We start from the raw sequence: 17353 nt of genomic DNA, 5'->3' as shown, positions 1-17353 counted from the left end.
GGAGGCAGCGGGGCCGGGGCTGGTTGGAAGCGCTGGGTGAGGCGGGGAGGGACGGCCGCGTTCAGACCCTCCTCCCTTTCTTCTGCCCCTTATGGGATTTTCCAGAACGGCCTGGCGAGTTTCTTATCTTTCTTATCGCTGTAACGTTCTATCGGTAACTAAAGCGGGAGAAAATTGCTTGCATAAACATGTTTTTGTTGGAAGGTGAGTGACAGGTGCCTGCCTGTTATGTAACGCACAGCTCAGCGGGGATCGCTCCGATTTGCTCCGTGTCAGCTCGTAAGCTTCTCCTTTCCCCCTCTTTTCCCCCTCCCTTTGCTTTCAGTTAACAAAATCCAGAAAATTCTGCTATCCAGGGGCTGTTTGCGCTTCACCTTTCAGCACAGCTTTGCTCCGTGCGCTGCCACCATTGGCTCAAAACCCATCCTTCAGTTACGACCCCGGGTGGGATGCATCTGTCAGCTCCAGCCCCTCTATCATAACGTTGCAGACATCTCCGAACCAAGCAGATGTGAACCAAGCGATATCCCCGCCTGCTGCTCTCACCCTCATGCTCTCTCTGTTTTTTTTTTAAGCTGTGGGACAACTCCTACTTTCTGTCTCCTTTTGATTGGCTTCCTAAAGAGGCAGTGTCCTATAAATTGCAGTCTGCAGTGTGCTTCGGCCCTATTGCCGGCTGAGGGACAGGTGAGTACAGGGGGGAATGCATTCTGCAATGTCCTCTGTGAGCTTGAACGTAGTGTTGGTTTAAATCAGTGGGGTGGGGGGAAATAACTGCACTGTTTCAGCCTGGTCTGGTGGTTGGTGACCCTGCATGTAGGATGGGGGTTGAAAGTAGATGAATGCTGTGGCCCTTTTCAACCCAGGCCGTTCTATGATTTCAGCAGCTAATCACTCAATTTTTCCCTCTTATATTTAAAATAGGAAGGAATGCATGACATAAATGGCATTTTTTTGCATTCAGTTTTGCTGCTTGGCTAACTGAAGGGTTTTCTGTGTCTGGTGTAGGATGTTTACAGCTCTTTTGGATCAGCCTGGACTTGTACATAAATTCCCCTGTTAAGCCTGTGCGTTTAGTGCATTTGGAGAAACTAATTCAGTGAGTGGGAAACTGACCTGATCCCACTGTGGCATTCTCAATAGCAATGAATTTTATTTAGTGTACTCTGCATATAGAGCTCAAAGTGTAAAATACTGCTTGAGGTACTGTCAGGGAAAATGTTATGGATCAGGTATCGTGTGAGGCCTTCTTTGTGCAAGGCTGATGTTCAGCTTTGTGTCCTCCAGGACTTTTCCCTGCAGGGCTGCCTTCCAGTGCAGCATTGTAAGCTGAGCTGTGCTCATCGATACTAGAGAATGGAGGTAGGAGAGAGGTCTCACAGCTTCTTGGGTAGCAATGAGTCACATCTGAGATGAAGTCCAGGAATAGTGTTTAAATAGCTTCAGTAGGACTCCTTCAAGTGACAGAAAATTGCCCATCTTTGTGTTGCTGTAAGTGAAAAGAACACTGTAATTAATAGGTTGCTTGCTTTTCTGTGCTTACTCTGAATTGGTGCTGGAAGACACCTGCAGCAATTAGCTACTGTCATTTCTTGTTACGGCCTTCCATCCTCCCGTATTTCTTGCTTGTGTGTACAACAGGAAGAGAACTTAATTGACAGTGTGATCACAAGCAAGCTACATTTTGGAGAAGACAGCTAAAAGTCTGAAGGATTTTAAGGGAGAATTCTGCATTTGCTGTCTGTTGTACTTGAAATCATGGTTTCTAGCATAAAAAGGCTTAAATTTGAACTGAACTGTATGTTCATTCCACTGGAACCTGTGCTGGGGCTGTCGATGTTTTCTTGTGCTCTCTCTGGTGAATACATTACCACTATTCATCTTCCTTCCCAGGCTGCTTCCAGCAGACGTGGCTCTCTGTTGGCAAATCAGCTGGGGTTTGGATTGCATCAGGCCTCTTTAAAGAGTATTCTGAAGGAGCATGGTTGAGTCACTTGTGACTAATATTTTCTCCTGTTCTCACAGCGTGCTTGAAGAAGGAAGATGCCAATCGTTAGAAACGTGAGCAGAGCTGTCAGCCAGCTGCTCCAAAGCTCTGCTTGTGGATGTGGAGTTTCCATCGTGCCTGTTCGATGCATTGGCATCTCACCCCGCCAGGTGGCCTCTGATGCTAGCTTTCACTCGGTTTCTTTTTCCGAGTCTGATCATCCTCGGGTGCTAATTACAGGTCAGCATTCCTGTCCTAACTGTATGCCTGCTCCAGGAATTCCACACTCCTCTCCTCTCTCCCCAGTGAGCTGAATAACGGAAGCAAAGATGTTCAGACCAAAAAATAAGCAAAACTTTCTGGAATTTTTATGGTCTTTCCTGTATGGTAATAGGATCTGAATCCCATGTGAATCCCCCATGTGTGGGGGGGGGGTTGGGCTCGAAGATCTCTATATGTCCCTTCCAACACCTGCAATTCTGTGAACTTGTTTCCAGTTTTTATTCCAGAAATCCACTAAAAACAATTGAGTTTTAAACTGTTCTCAAAGAAAACGTTGATTCTGAGAAGAAAATGAGGTCAGGGTGACCTCATTGCAGCCTTTTGGTACCTAAAGGGAGCCTACAAACAGGAGGGGAATCAACTCTTTGAAAGGGTAGATAACAGCAGGACAGGGGGGAATGGCTTTAAGTTGAAGGAGGGAAGATCTAGGCTGGATGTCAGGGGAAAGTTCTTTTCTGTGAGAGTGGTGAGGTGCTGGAACAGCTGCCCAGAGAGGCTGTGGATGCCCCGTCCATCCCTGGAGGTGTTCAGGGCCAGGTTGGATGGGGCCCTGGGCAGCCTGGGCTGCTATGAAATGTGGAGGTTGGTGGCCCTGCATGGCACAGGGGGGTTGGAGCTTCATGATCCTTGAGGTCTCTTCCAACCCAACCATTCTATGATTGTCAGAAGAGAAAAAGCATGTTTCTGATGTGATGCATGTAATACTGGGATGCTGTGTTTCAATGCCACTTCTGTTTTGTCTCCTGTGTGCTGTCTTTTAGGTGGGCTCGGCCAGCTTGGTGTGGGACTTGCTAAGCTCCTCAGGTACGTTATGATTTTTTGACTCAATAGTACTGAAGAATTCAAACTTGAGTTTCAAACTTTGAGAAGCAATAATTTTCAGGGAATTTCTTTTTCAAGGAATCCTACTGAGAAATGCGGAGTTTTTTGCTGCTTGGTTTTGTACATAACCTTAAACTTTTGCCTTTCTTGACATTTCTGTGCTTGGTTTATGCTCACTGACGTACTTTCTGTGTGTACCTTGGTCATGGTTCCCAAAATAATTTTGTCTGAGAGTTTGACCACTGAGTTCAGCTTGTTCCTAGTTCAATGGGAGTATTCAGAACCAATATCCTCAGAGTGTGGGCAGCCAAATAAGGCTGTGTTTCACTGCCTGAGAGAAGAAGGTTGGGATTTTACATAGGTACTATGGGAGAGGAAAGGAGTACAAACACCCACGTGAAGAAAGCAGGAGCTTTGCTAACTGCCCAGCAAGTGCACTTAACAGCTGCTGACCTTTTTCTCTATGAGAGTTTTAGTGAATCTGCTTCAGGAAGAAGATGCCCTGCTTAGTGCAGTGCAAACAGAAATAACACCTCCTTCAAGACTGTGTACCCTGACATTTCATAATTGACAAAAGATGGGCTGATGCATCAAAAGTAGTAAATACGAAGTGTATCCCTTCTGCTGCTGCTTGTTCCTCCACCTCACACACACACAAACTTATTTTTTCCAAACGTCTATGAGCTCTCATCACTGTCCATATACTCACTCAGCTCCAGAGTGTAATGTGCATGCAGGCAGTGTTTGGACTGTGGTAAAAGTGAGCCCAAGTGCCGCATTTGATGCCATGCTGCAGTTTGAACGTTTTCAACCATTTCTGTGATATATTTGAAGTCATACAAATCATGGAAGGCTGCACTGCACTCCGATTCCATCAGGCTTGCTTTCCCAGACTGTGCTGATTAGAACAGTACAAGGCTGAGATTACTTTATCAGTTCTGTTTACCTTGCTGATAGGAAAACAGCTGCTGTTACAGCACGCCCAGTGGCTTTTTGGTGTTTGTGGGGGGGAATAGATTTTTCTGGATACAATTTTCAACAAGAGGAGGGCAGGAAGAACTTTTCTCAACTTATTTTCTGAAAGATTTGTCTTTTTTCAATAGAAAGACTACTAGAACTAATGTACAGATTTCCTAAGGCACTATACTGATACTAAAGACAAAGTGGTGGTGGTCTGTTTTGTTTTAGTAGAGCAACTGAATTCACTGAAGAATTTGCTTTCCTTTTGCTATTGCTCCTGCTAACCAAAGTAGCAGAAGAGCAACTGATGAGTTACTGTGAAGGCTGTGGACTCACTGTACCATGTGGGTATTTTTCTACAGGAAACGATTTGGAAAGAACAATGTGATCTTGTCTGACATTCGAAAGCCAGCAGATCATGTTTTCTATAGTGGTAAGTGCCTGGGGGAGCAGATGGAAAAATACACTGACTTTACCAAAGTCTGTATATGCGTGGCTTACTGAGCAAATTGCTGCTTGAAACTACTGGATAGTGCCTTCCTGTTTTGAAATCCTGCCCAGACATGGATTTCACCTATTAGTTATTCCCTCTTTCTAAGCAATTTTTCCTCTGCATTTATTTTACTGTTTCTTTGCCACTTTGTTGACCAGGGTGAGTGTTCAGATTGAGTTGGAGTTGGCTTTTGGGCTCCTGCTGTATAAAAAAAAAGTTTATTCTTTTGGAGGGAAGATGCTGTAAATGGAATTCCTGCTTTGTTCCTCCATTCTGAGGCAACTTAGATGTTAAGATGAGTGTAGAATATGTTTTTGGACTCTTGTGTTTCCATTCAACTTGAATAGATTCTTCTTTTTCATCACAGCTTAATAACTTACGTAGATACTTGAATAGGAAATACTGAGTGTTTCCTTCTCTCATGCCACTGACTGGGTAAAAGGAGTTCTTCAATCAATCTATTAAGGAGAAGGTGGCAGTTCACCTTAATTTCTCCTTTCTGTTTCCTAATGTATTGGCTGCTGTTGGTACCAGGGTCTGTTTTGCTGTGCAGTCAAATCCCAAGTGGAAGGATGGGAAAGAAGCAATTTGAGTTTCATCTTGAGCTCGTCTTGACTTCCATGCTCCTTGGTGCTCACTTTCCTTCTGGCTCCATTCTTGTAGGGCCTTTCATCTACTCAGACATCTTGGACTACAAGAATCTACGTGAGATAGTGGTGAATAACCGCATAACGTGGCTCTTCCACTACAGCGCTTTGCTCAGTGCTGTTGGAGAGGCAAACGTCCCCTTGGCCAGAGCTGTAAATATTACTGGTATGTGACAAGGGTTTCAAATTCCTGATTCCTCTGGGCTTCCTATAGAGGCTTGAGGAAGTGCAGTGGGTGTTCTGATAAACCCTGATATTGTTCCAGGTTTACACAATGTTCTGGATATTGCAGCCGAGCATAATCTGCGACTCTTTGTTCCAAGCACGATTGGAGCCTTTGGGCCCACCTCTCCTCGAGATCCAACTCCTGATCTCTGCATTCAGAGACCAAGGACCATCTATGGTGTCTCCAAGGTTCATGCTGAACTGATGGGAGAGGTGAGAACTTTTCTTCCATTAAAGTTCTGGGAGAATTTGATTTGTAGTGGGTTTTCCACCTCCGTTTCCTTCCTTCAGGTTTCAGTACTCTATAGCAGCCTGAGGCAGCAAGAAAAAGTATTTTTGAGTTTTGTAGGAATAAGCACTAAGAATTAGAAACTGGCCAATTTGAGTTTCAATACCATTTCTTTCTCTCATTCTTTTGACTTTGACCTCCCTTCCTTATCTGCCAGTGTGGATGACATTGCATAAATGAAAGCACACAAAGCATTGGGAAAGCACAGTAGGCAATGGTGACTTTTGCCAAAAAGTAAAACAAACAAACAAACAAAAACCCTCAGTTCTGCACAGTCAGAGCCACGAGAGTGTACAGGCTTGCACTGGCACAGGTTGCTCAGAGGGGTGGTGGTGCCCCATCCCTGCAGACAGCCAAGGTCAGGCTGGATGGGCTCTGAGCACTGATGGAGCTGTGTGTCCCTGTTCAGTGCAGGGAGTGGGGCAGATGGCCTTCAAAGGTCCCTTGCAACCTAAACCATTCTATGAATTTCTCTGTTGGCTTTGTACCAGAAACTTTTGAATGCTGAATCTAGTCCCAGTGTTAGAAGTCAATCGATATTGATCCGTATGAATCCATATCAAACTAGGTCCCTTCCAACCCAAACCATTCTATGATCTACTGATGTGGATGAAGACTAGAAGAGGATAAGCAGACAGCTCAGTTGCCTAATAGGGAGTATAGACTGTTCAGTAATTCCTCCTCTTCTTTCCCTGTAAAGGGAAGGTTAGAGAATGAAGGTTTATCCTGTGGGAGATTGTGGAAACAATGAGCTGTAAGGCCTAGCTTTGTTGTGTAAAACTGCTTTGTTGTGTAAAACTGCTTCTCTCCTCCCTTGGTAGTACTACCATTACCGATATGGCCTCGACTTTCGCTGCCTGAGGTACCCAGGAATCATATCTGCCGACTCTCAGCCTGGTGGGGGAACAACTGGTAAGTTGTTTGTGTGCATTTCCCAGTGTTTCAGACAAGAACAGCAAATCCATGAGCCAACGGAGTCATTTTTAGTCTGTTTATAGAATTTAATAAAGATTCAGTGTAGAGATTCTGTTTCAGCTGGCAGTTGTGACAGTGCTGTCCATTGCAACCTTAGGGTGTACTTTGGTAGTCTTTACCTTTAAGCACTGTCTGAGAGATTTTGGTTTAGTCATGCTCATTGTGAGACCATCTTCTTTAAAATAAATAAATAAATTCAAGTCTGCTGTCTTGCTGCAATGTGCAAATGCTAGAATGACTTCAAGACAGTTTGAGATGGCTTCTCACATTCTGCTTTATCTTGTAAACCAAACACTTCTGCTGAGTTTTAGATGGGACACCAGAGGTAATCTAGTTAGGCTGAGGGAGCTGGGCTTGTTCAGCCTGGAGAATGGAAGGCTGCGGGGTGACCTCATGACAGCCTTTCAGTACCTAAAGGGAGCCTACAAACAGGAGGGGAATCAACTCTTTGAAAAGGTTGATAACGGCAGAACAAGGGGAGATGGTTTTAAGTTGAAGGAGGGGAGATTGAGGTTGGATGTCAGGGAGAAGCTCTTTACTATGAGAGTGGTGAGGTGCTGGAACAGCTGCCCAGAGAGGCTGTGGATGCCCCGTCCGTTCCTGGAGGTGTTCAAGGCCAGGTTGGATGGGGCCCTGGGCAGCCTGGGCTGCTATGAAATGAGGTTGGTGGCCCTGCATGTGGCAGGGGGGGTTGGAGCTCCATGATCCTTGAGGTCCCTTCCAACCCAACCATTCAGTGATAATCTGAAGATTGTTGACTGTTATGATGTGAAGAACAGACTAAGGTAGATACACACATCCATTCTACTTTGCTACAGATTATGCTGTCCAGATTTTCCACGATGCCATTAAGACTGGCAAATTTGAGTGCAACTTAAAGCCGGACACCCGCCTCCCTATGATGTACATTGATGACTGTCTGAAAGCAACTCTAGAGGTCATGGAGGCCCCTGCAGAGGCACTGAGCATGAGGACGTACAACATCAGTGCCATGAGTTTCACTCCTGAAGAGCTGGCTCAAGAGGTGCAGAAGCACGTTCCTGAGCTTCAGGTGACCTACAATGTGGATGCGGTCAGGCAGGCCATAGGTGGGTATTGCATATTGGGTAATGGGAAATACTGGGTGGCTGTACGTCAGGAACGGAAGTGTTTTTCCTTTGAGGCACTGGGAAGTTGTCTACTGTAAGGTTCAAGTCTTATGGTCAAAAAAATAAGCTTTAGTAGTTCAAATGACCAGAGATGATAGATACACCTTGGAGTTTAAAGGTACTACTTTTAAAGGACTTGGGGGTCCTGGTAGGTGAAAAGCTGGACATGAGCCAGCAGTGTGTGCTTGCAGCCTGGAAGGCCAACTGTGTTCTGGGCTGCATTGAAAGAGGGGTGGCTAGCAGGAGAGGGAGGTGATTGTCCCCCTCTACTCAGGTCTTGTGAGACCCATCTGCATCACTGCATCCAGGCCTGGGGCCACCAGTACAGGAAGGATGTGGAGCTCTTGGAGCGGGTCCATAGGAGGCACTGAGATGAGCAGAGGGCTGGAGCAGCTCTGCTGTGAGGAAAGGTTGAGGGAACTGGGCTTGTTTAGCTTGGAGAAGAGAGGGCTCCAGGGAGACCTCATTGTGGCCTTGCAGTACTTGAAGGGAGCGTAGAAACAGGAGGGGAAAATGGCTGCTTATGAGGGTGGATGGTGATGGGACAAGGGGGAATGGTTTTAAGCTGAGACAGGGGAGGTTTAGGTTGGATATGAGGAGGAAGTTTTTCCCCCAGAGCGTGGTGAGGCACTGGAACAGGTTGCCCAAGGAGGCTGTGGATGCCCCATCCCTGCAGGCATTCAAGGCCAGGCTGGATGTGGCTCTGGGCAGCCTGGGCTGCTGGTTGGTGACCTGCACACAGCAGGGGTTGGAGCTGGATGAGCGCTGTGGTCCTTTGCAACCCAGGCCATTCTATGATTCTGTGATTTTTTTATTTTTTTTTCCTAAGCCTTATGCTCCTTGTTTCTTGTTCTTTTCACTGCAGCTGACAGCTGGCCAATGAACTTTGATGACAGCAATGCCCGGAGAGACTGGGGATGGAAACATGATTATGACCTCCCTGAATTGGTGTCTACAATGTTTAGCTTCCTTGGGTCTGATTCCAGGATTGCTCAAGCTAACTGAAATATTTTATCAGATGTTTCCAGATTTCCACAGAGGACCAGGAAGAATTGGCTAAATCAGTTGTATAGTTTTGAGTCTTAAAGCATGTCAATTATTAGCTTTCCTAAGTAGCAATGGAGTTGGGCAGAAGTACAGTGTAGCTGGAATGCTCTGTTTGATCAACAACATCATCAGGTGCTGTCTCCAAGCACCCATAGTACAGAATTCTAGAACTTTCACATTCAAGGAACTAGGAACAAAAAGCATGAATCTTCAGTCATTCTTTCTGCCTCATATCCAGCAAGCAACATGGGGCAGTACTGAAAACCTGATGTTTCAGGAAGATCCCACTGTGTTAAAACTGTTTTTCATTTCCCTGGTGGAGGTTATCAGATCGTAGTAATCTATGATCCTTTTCTCTCTGCTTACAGAAGAGAGAAATGAGCTACTTGACGTTTCCAAATTGCAGGCAGGGTTTTTGCAACTCTAGTTTGAAGTCAAATTTTGGTTAGTGTTTCATATTTATATATATTACTGTATAAACATACCTTGTGTAGGGCATACAAAGTAACTTCTTTCTTATAATGCCTATGAATGTGAAGAGGAATATAACTTGAATTCTCTTTGTGCTTTAAAAATGACAGGGTTTACAAGCTAAGCTTTTCCTACTATTTCAAAATGCTGCTGCCATCAGTTTAACATCAGTAAATCCAAAACACAGAAAGCTGTTACATTTATGAGAATTCAGGGTTTATCTCAAGAAGACAATGCCCAGGAGTGGGGTTATTGTTAATTAGTGCTACTTCTGGTTATCCCTGTTGTTTGCTATGCTAGCATTATGACATGCTGCCTGGAGCAAGTTCTAAAGTTGGGCTGATGATGGAGATTTATTTACGTTAGAGTCAGGCCGGCCTTTGAAATCTGTTCATGTTGGCTGCTTCTGTATGTGCTGCAGATGTGTTTGTAGATGCTATTTATGTGTAACTGTGGTACACTTCTGTTCTTTAGAGAGGATTCCAGAGGCTGAAACCATCTCCTAGCTACAGTTAAGCCTGTTCTGCTCATTGACTTTAACGCGCAGGAGATTCTGGGATTAACAAGGGAATCGTAGTAGAAGGATGCAGAGAAGATATGTGTATCTAAAAGCTACTCACGAGACTTTGAAAGTGAGAAATGGCAGACTGGAGAGACAGGAAAGCCTTTTAAGGTAAAACAGCAGTCTTGAATCCAAGCCGTGGGCTGCTATAGGAATATAGTATGCTTTGAGAAGCAACATCTGGAAACTTGGATTGTGTTCTACTTTTTCCAAAGAAAAAATGACTGGAAATCCCCTAGATGAAGCTCTCCATCTTTTTTTGTCTTGTATACTCCAGCTGCCCTTGTAGGTATTACATTCAGTGTTTTCTGGTCTGTGTTGTTCACCAAGTTCTCTGTGGCAAGGCCTTGGTAACTGTGAGCCTGCTTCACTCTGTAACCCTGCAGTGTTTCCTCAGTTAGTGGCTAACTGACGTGACCTGGTTTCTGTCACTTTGTGAGGGAATCTCCATGCTACAGGGAAAATGGTTTTCTCATGAAGTAACCTTCCAAGATGATATGGTGAAAACCAGAAATCATTTTAAACACGTATTAAACTTGTGTCTCTTGGTTTTGTATGCATCTTACTGCTTTATCTGTTGGCAAAGCGTGCGTTTCCCAGGTACTTAAGCTCAAAACTCCTCTAGGGTTGTGGCCTGTTCTTAAAACTTTCTTTATGATGTTTACATTTCTGAAAAAGGCAAGTTTTTAAATGTTCACCACTGTTGTAGCTCTCATGTTGTTCCAGTATGATATTTGGGCCAATGGGCCAGCGAAGTTGGACTTGTTCATACCATCCAAGAATAGTTTGACTCTGGTTTTGTCCTCTGCCCTGCCAAAACAGGATTGTCTGCCATTAAACTGTTACACTGATCCTTCAGATAAAGGGCTTAAAAGGATTTAAGAAGTTTTGTCCATTCTAGTCCTCCTTAAATCAGTGCCAAGGGGCTCCTTGTCCTCCATTCCATGAAACCAGCCAAAGAGTTGTTGCTGGGTCTGATTCCATTTCTTTGATTCAGAGAAAGTCACGGGGTCCCACTCAGTTTGCCCTTGTTCAGAGCTCTAGTTGATGCTAAAAGGAGTGAAGAACGAAAAATCCTCTTTCTTCTGAAGCAAGCTGTCCTTCACTGTGGCATTGCACAAAAGCTTTAAGTTGTTAAAGTGCAGGTGGAAAAAAATCAGGTGAAAAATGCAGGTGAAAATCAGACCTTTGGCATTTTAAACAGTGTGTTGTTTACCAAAAGTTGCTGACTAACTTAAGAGCATTCTGTTTTTTAACCTGTGACCAACGATGCCTGTTTTCTTTTTGCATATCTTCCCTGTAACTTCTGTTGTAACTTTGCTGCAGTACCTTCTGTACTAAACCAGTTTGATGTGATACAGAGTGCACAACTTTTTCTACCAGTGTGAAGGCTGACTCCTGGGCTTAGATTTTCCCATGACATTTGAGTGTTGCAGCTGTTACTTATTCAGGGAAAAAAAAAGTTGGAAATATTTTTTTTTCAAATCCTGCAAATTGTGGGTGATGCCTACTTTAATAAAGTTCTGTACAGATGTCTTTGCTTTGTCATCTTGGTTAGATCGCGTAGATACTCTGGTCCATGTTGCAGAAGGATGCTCGTGAGTGCTGAAGGCTTTCCTTTTGCTGCAGAAGTGATGGATCATTTGAAGCAGATCCATCCCTTGGCAGTCTGTGCAGTGACTCTCAGACACTTGTATCTATGCTCCCTGCTGGTTACTCCAATTGCTCTGTACAGTAGGCAGCTGGTCACAAGCAGATACAGCACACTTAAACATTAGCAAGGCATAGGCAAGTGTCTGGGCTGTGCTTTGTAGGTGGGTGGTTGTAGCCCGGTTTGGGTTTCAGATTTCCTTCTGTCACTTCTACATCTCCTACCCCTTTTGTAGGGTATGGAAAGCCAGTTGGTCTATACTCAGTCATGTTTCTTCTTATCTCTGCATCTTCAAAATAACAAAAAAAAATAGTAATGTTCTGATGGAGATAGCTTTAATCACTGTTCTAAAGGGAGGTGGGAGGCAAATGGATGAGGCTAAGCTCTTCTCATCGGTGCACAAAGATAGGGCAAGGAGCAATGACCTGAAACTTGTACATAGGAGGTTCTGTACTAACATGCAGAAGAACTTCTTTGTAGTAAGGGTGACAGAGCACTGGCACAGGCTGCCCAGAGAGGTGGTGGAGTCTCCTTCTATGAAGGTATTCAAGACCCATCTGGATGCCAACTTATGTGATCTGTTGTAGGGAACCGCTTTAGCAGGGGTTGGACTTGATTTCTCGAGATCCCTTCCAACCCCAGCAGTGCTGTGACTCTGTGATCACCCTTCAGATCCCAAATCAGGCCCTGCAAAAAACTCTGTTTTCAGTTTGCTCTGTCATTCAGAGATTTGAGAGCACTTGGCCTTGAAACCACATTCATGCAGCAAAAACAAAAGCCTCATAACCTTTTTAATTCTCAGATTTACTTCTGCCTGGATTGCCTTGGAGTCAGCCATTGTCTTTGCTGACCTCTCTTCTCTGTTCCCATTTAAGAAGGAGCACAGAGCTGGAGCAGTGCTGACACCATGGTGCTTGGTGGATGATGCTAAAAAGAGTTAACAAAGGAACTCTGCTCTTTCTCAAGGTGAGAATGCTGCTGGAGTCCGTTGTTTGGCATCACGTAGGCTTCAAAGTTGGTGCTCAACTACGTGCTTCTATGGCAACGTGCTATTAATGCCCGTGCTACTCAGCTTGGAACTGAGCTTGCTTTCAGTGCTCAGGAAAGGATCTTCCAGTCCTGTGTGAAGGGCTGGGATCCCATCTGAGTCCGGGATGTAGTTTCAAATCCTGCCTGGTTCAGGATTCTGTTGGATGATTGATTCCTAATGTGGCGCTGATTTACCGTTTCACCCAGGCTCTGTGCCTCCGGGGTGGAGGAGCGAGAGGCAAGAAGAGAAGGAGCTAAAGTTGAGGTTAGCCAGAGGGCACTGTGTGGGCCTGCAGGGCTGGGATGCCGATGTTTCAGCTCCCATTCATGCTTCAGGCAGTGAGGGGGCTTTGCTGGCATGCCCAGGGCAGGTTGTTTCTATTTCAGTCAGTTGTTGGCTTGAGATATGAAACCTTTGCCCTTATCCTGGAAGGTTGGGCCAGACGAGTGCTCTTCAGACTATTTTTGGCTCGATACCATAACTGTATGTGAGCTTAAATTCTCCACAGGTCTGAGCACTTGGAGGGGGTGTGCAGGAGGTGTGTGCTTGCGCATGCCCTGCGAGTGGTGCCTGCTGCTTCATTTATAACGCAATGGGGTTGGTGTGTACAGAATTACTGTGCAGATCTTCAGGCTCAGTGCCCTCTCCTCGTGGGTCCTACAACAGAAAATTCTGACATTAATATGAAAAATATCTAGATCTCCTGTAAGTGATGGGTTTGGACTCAAACTTCCCATGTAGATTTTACTACCACAGGATATTCAGCTTTATTTTTTTCTAGAGCAACCTTCTGTCTTGAAATGCGTTCCGTATCAAAGGATTTCAGCCAGTGGCAAATTCCATTCCTTTTCTGATCCAGAAGGCATTTTTCCAGGACAGAAATGCTGATTTCTCTTGTGGACCTCATCTTGGCACTGGGAAAAGCAGAAAACACTTACAGGTGTCAGTGCTTGAAGGCTTTCTTATTTCGTTGTGTTACTGTAGTCACTTTTGCCTTTGAATAGGGAACAACCCCACGCTAATCTACAGGCAAATGGAGAGAGGTTGTTAAGTCTCCTCATTGGAGAACTCCCAAAGCCACACCTGGATGTGGTCTTGGGCACACTGCTTTGGGTCCAGAAGGACCCAAGGTCCCTTCCAACCACAACCAAGCTGTGAATCTGTGGAAAAATCATTGTGGCCCCAGAGTTTAGAAGTGTTCTGGGTGATAAGAGCTGGTGTAAGGAGAGATGGAAAGGAAAAGGGGCTTAGAGACATGGTTGGAGGCAGATAGACCTGGATGGTTCCAAGACAGCTCTACACCCATCACCTCAGCACCCTAGTTTTTCCCCCACCTTGCTGCAAGTCACTCAACTTCTCCCTGCATTTGGTCCTAGTCCCTTGGACCTCCACAACCCCCTGCTCATCGTGGGACAGGGCAAAAGCCCTCTTCCCAGCAGGATAAATGAATCCCCAGGCATTTTGCTCTGCAGTGGGGTCATGGCATGTTGACAAATGGGTTGGACAACCTTCAGGCCAATCTTCAGTAGAGGAGTTCTTGGCAGGGGGCATCAGTCCTGCCCCAAGGACACCAGCAAGCTCATCTTTTTTTGGCAAGAAATGGTCATTGTTGCAAAGATGATCTCTCCTGGTGCAATAGGTCTTTAATCCAGGACTTTCAGTAATGGCAGGGTGAAAACCCGTCAACAGCTGAACTGTTGCAAAACCAACATCACGGGAGGCAAAACAAAGTCCAGAGTCTGTCCACCAGCTGTCTGCTTCCCTTTCAACTGACACTGCCAGTTCTCTGGACCTGCAGCTCAAGATTCGTGAGATTCTGGTGTGTTTTTAAAGCTCTGCCTCCAAGAATCCAATGGTTCCATGGGGGTGCATTGCACGGAGTGTGGCCAGCAGGGAGAGGGAGGTGATCCTCCCCTCTGCTCTGCCCTGGGAAGGCCACATCTGGAGCACTGTGTCCAGTTCTGGGCTCATCCAGCTGATCTCCAAAGGTCCTTTCCACTGAGGTCCGCTTTTTCATGGCTTTTTTTCCTCATGAAGCTAACTTTTCATGAATTTTAAACTAATCAAAACCCAATCCTTTTTATTAGTACTCCCTTCCCCTTGCCTTAGCCCAGCATCCTCATGCCCACACTCACGCGTCCCTCCATGCCCTTCCCCATTGCATTTGACTCTGGGGGTGATAAATAAACAATTGGAGGGGCTTGTATCAAGCATGTGGGAAGAAAATGGGTATAATCTGGTATCTTGCAATTGGACCCCAGTGCTCGCTGGACCCACTCTGTGTCCCCCATTACTCATGAAATACTGCAAACACTACAGAGATGTCTGAGCTGCTGATGACGCGTGGCTGCCCGGGGTGTTTGCTCTGTTGGCAGCAGGTCTTGGAAACAGTGCCAAGAGTAGATTTTCTACCTCTAACCCCCTCTGCCTGGCAACAGCAGCTGTGCCAATTGTCCAAGATAAGCTGAACTTCGGGAAGAGAGAGCAGGGACATTTCCCTTCCATCCCCAGGTGTGCGTGCCTGCTGCAGACCTTGTGGGTCCTTGGCCAGAAAGAACCATCCTGGGTGGTTGTATCATTTTTCCATCATTTTGCTTGGGATCACATCACGATGGGGTCTGGACAAGACATCTGTGCAAGTGTCCAGGGCAGTTTGGAGAGGTTAGAATATCCCAAGTTGGAAGAGACCCACAGCATCATCACAACTTGATCTACTAGATGGCAACGCTGCCCATGGCAGGGAGTTGGAACTGGGTGATCCTCAAGGTTCCTTCCAACCTAAGCCAGTCTTAATTCCAGGTATGATCACTGAATCCAACTTCTGGCTCCACAAAGGACCGCCCTAAATTCATCCCCTATTTCTCAGCTATGAAGCCTTGGTGTGAGGCTCATGTGCATCCATCTGCCACCTCTTCAGGCACAAATGCGGAAGCCAAAGTCTTCTTGACTTTTGGATCAATAGGGATCATCTTCTATTCTTCCTGTGTGCCTCTCCCTAAAACATTCAGTAGTCTGTTGGCCTTGAAAAGAGGCCAAGAAGAGATGTGAAAGTCTCATGTAGTGTGGACACTGAGGAGTTCTGGATTTGGCCACGAAGGAAAATGTATGTAGTAGAGAACCCAGAGGAGAAGGAGAAGAATTAGGAGGAGGACATGAAATCTGACTGTTGGTCCCTGCCTTGGTGCTTTTGATTTCCCTAGGAATGCTCTCTATACAGACCATGAGGATTTGAGACTGAAGGATTGCTGGACCTTCAGTGATCAGTGCACTGAGGTGGTCTGAGCTCTCCATCAGAGGTCCTTGCCCCTCCAAAAGAGACACATGCAGCATCCCAGCCCTATCTCGTCTGCAAGGAGTGCAAGCATGGCTGGACTCACCTTTATAGCTTGGAAGCTTTTTCCAAATTTCTTCCCATTCCCAACTCTTTCCATCACCAAAGGAAGATGTCTGGGATATTTTTTATTTTTATTTTTATTTTTATTTTTATTTTTATTTTTATTTTTATTTTTATTTTTATTTTTATTTTTTTATGTGTGTGGTGGTGACTTCACTTTGGAAATGTGAAGCCCAGGTGCTCTCCCAACACTTTGCAGATAGTGCCAAGTTGTTTCTGCTCATTGCTCTGGCTGATGTTTCTCCACAGTGCTTTCTTTCCACATGGGTGGTGATTAGTTATTTGCTGAGCTTGGGGCATTAGCTTCTGGTGCTCTGCTTTCCAAAGCCCTTTCTGTGCTGCTAGAAGCCACATCTCCATCTCCAGGACATTCCCCATGTCACAGCTTTGTTTGTCACCAGACCAGGGCAGGGGTCCCATTCTTGCCTGTTGAAGTGGAAAGCTTAATTTAAGACTTGGCCTCTCTCAGGAAGCTGTTAATTAATCAGTGCTGCCACCGGCTGGGAGATAGAAATGCTGGAGTTTGCAGCAATTGGCCCAGTTTGGGTGAGATGCAAGCAATGCTGCTGGAGCAGAAGGGTTTGGAAAGAGCTGTTCCATGAGCAAGGTTGGTGCCAGAGGCACATCAGGCTCAGCTTTCTTTGTCAGCTTGAGAAGAGTGGCTCAAGGACCAGTTTCAGAGAAGTGGGGAAGGAGAAGGGGATTCTCCATCTCCAGACAGTGAGCCCAGAGCAAATTTGTGTTGCTACATCTCTCCTTGTCCAGACAGCGCTGGCGTCTCAGGGTGAATTTGGCATTTCTCTACAATATGAGCAAGTACAGTTACTCAGCAACATGATGCATTTTGCTTTAAACTGTTCCCCCTCCTCTCCCTTCCCTTCACCACCCCTCAACCCCATTTTATTCCATCCCATCTCAACCACTCTCTAACACATGTTGTCAAGGGTAAGCCTGGGTGCTTGATAACACCCTTATGCCCAGTGATAATTGGAAGAGCCTCAGTCACACAGTGGCTTTTGCAACTCCCAAAATGCCCATAGTCACCCTAGGCACTCTTAGGGGACAGCAATGGGAACCAAATATCTCCTCAAAAAGCCAGATTCAGGCAGGGAATGCAACCAGGTGGCCTGCAAGGGGGTTTGCATGGAACCAGCAATGCTTTTGCAATTATTTTTTTAAAGAGCACAACATTTGGCCATTCCCTCTTGCTCCTCCTCCTTCCCAAGCTGCTATGCATGGGCATCTTTTTAATCTGCTTCTAAGGGAATGAAACAGTATCTGTCTGTCTGTCCTTGTGCCTGTTAGCATTCCCCTGGCAACAGCAGCATTGCACGATCGATTTCAGCCAAGCTGCACCAAAGGCTATAGGC

General features: G+C 45.6%; 1 protein-coding gene across 2 annotated transcripts; it reads left to right on the top strand.

The window, feature by feature from the left end:
* The first annotated feature begins 73 nt into the window (after positions 1 to 73).
* LOC122186677 (L-threonine 3-dehydrogenase, mitochondrial) lies at positions 74 to 11444 on the top strand. 2 transcript variants are annotated; one of them, XM_042883525.1, is made up of 10 exons: positions 74 to 204; positions 576 to 687; positions 2026 to 2227; positions 3031 to 3073; positions 4414 to 4484; positions 5208 to 5357; positions 5457 to 5629; positions 6527 to 6617; positions 7499 to 7768; positions 8694 to 11444. In XM_042883525.1, the coding sequence occupies exons 3-10, from the start codon at positions 2044 to 2046 to the stop codon at positions 8831 to 8833; spliced, it is 1122 nt and encodes a 373-aa protein (XP_042739459.1). In that variant the 5' UTR covers positions 74 to 204; positions 576 to 687; positions 2026 to 2043; the 3' UTR covers positions 8834 to 11444. The 2 variants fall into 2 exon arrangements, with proteins under 2 accessions (XP_042739459.1, XP_042739460.1); XM_042883526.1 differs by lacking the exon at positions 74 to 204 and having other exon boundaries at positions 406 to 687.
* Positions 11445 to 17353: the final 5909 nt, after the last annotated feature.

Source organism: Lagopus leucura, unplaced genomic scaffold, assembly GCF_019238085.1.
Source record: "Lagopus leucura isolate 7727_CA_CO unplaced genomic scaffold, USGS_WTPT01 Super-Scaffold_100038, whole genome shotgun sequence".
NCBI classification, from domain to species: Eukaryota; Metazoa; Chordata; class Aves; order Galliformes; family Phasianidae; genus Lagopus; species Lagopus leucura.
The sequence above is the reverse complement of the archived record's forward strand: the minus strand, read 5'-3'. Positions and strand labels throughout refer to the sequence as shown.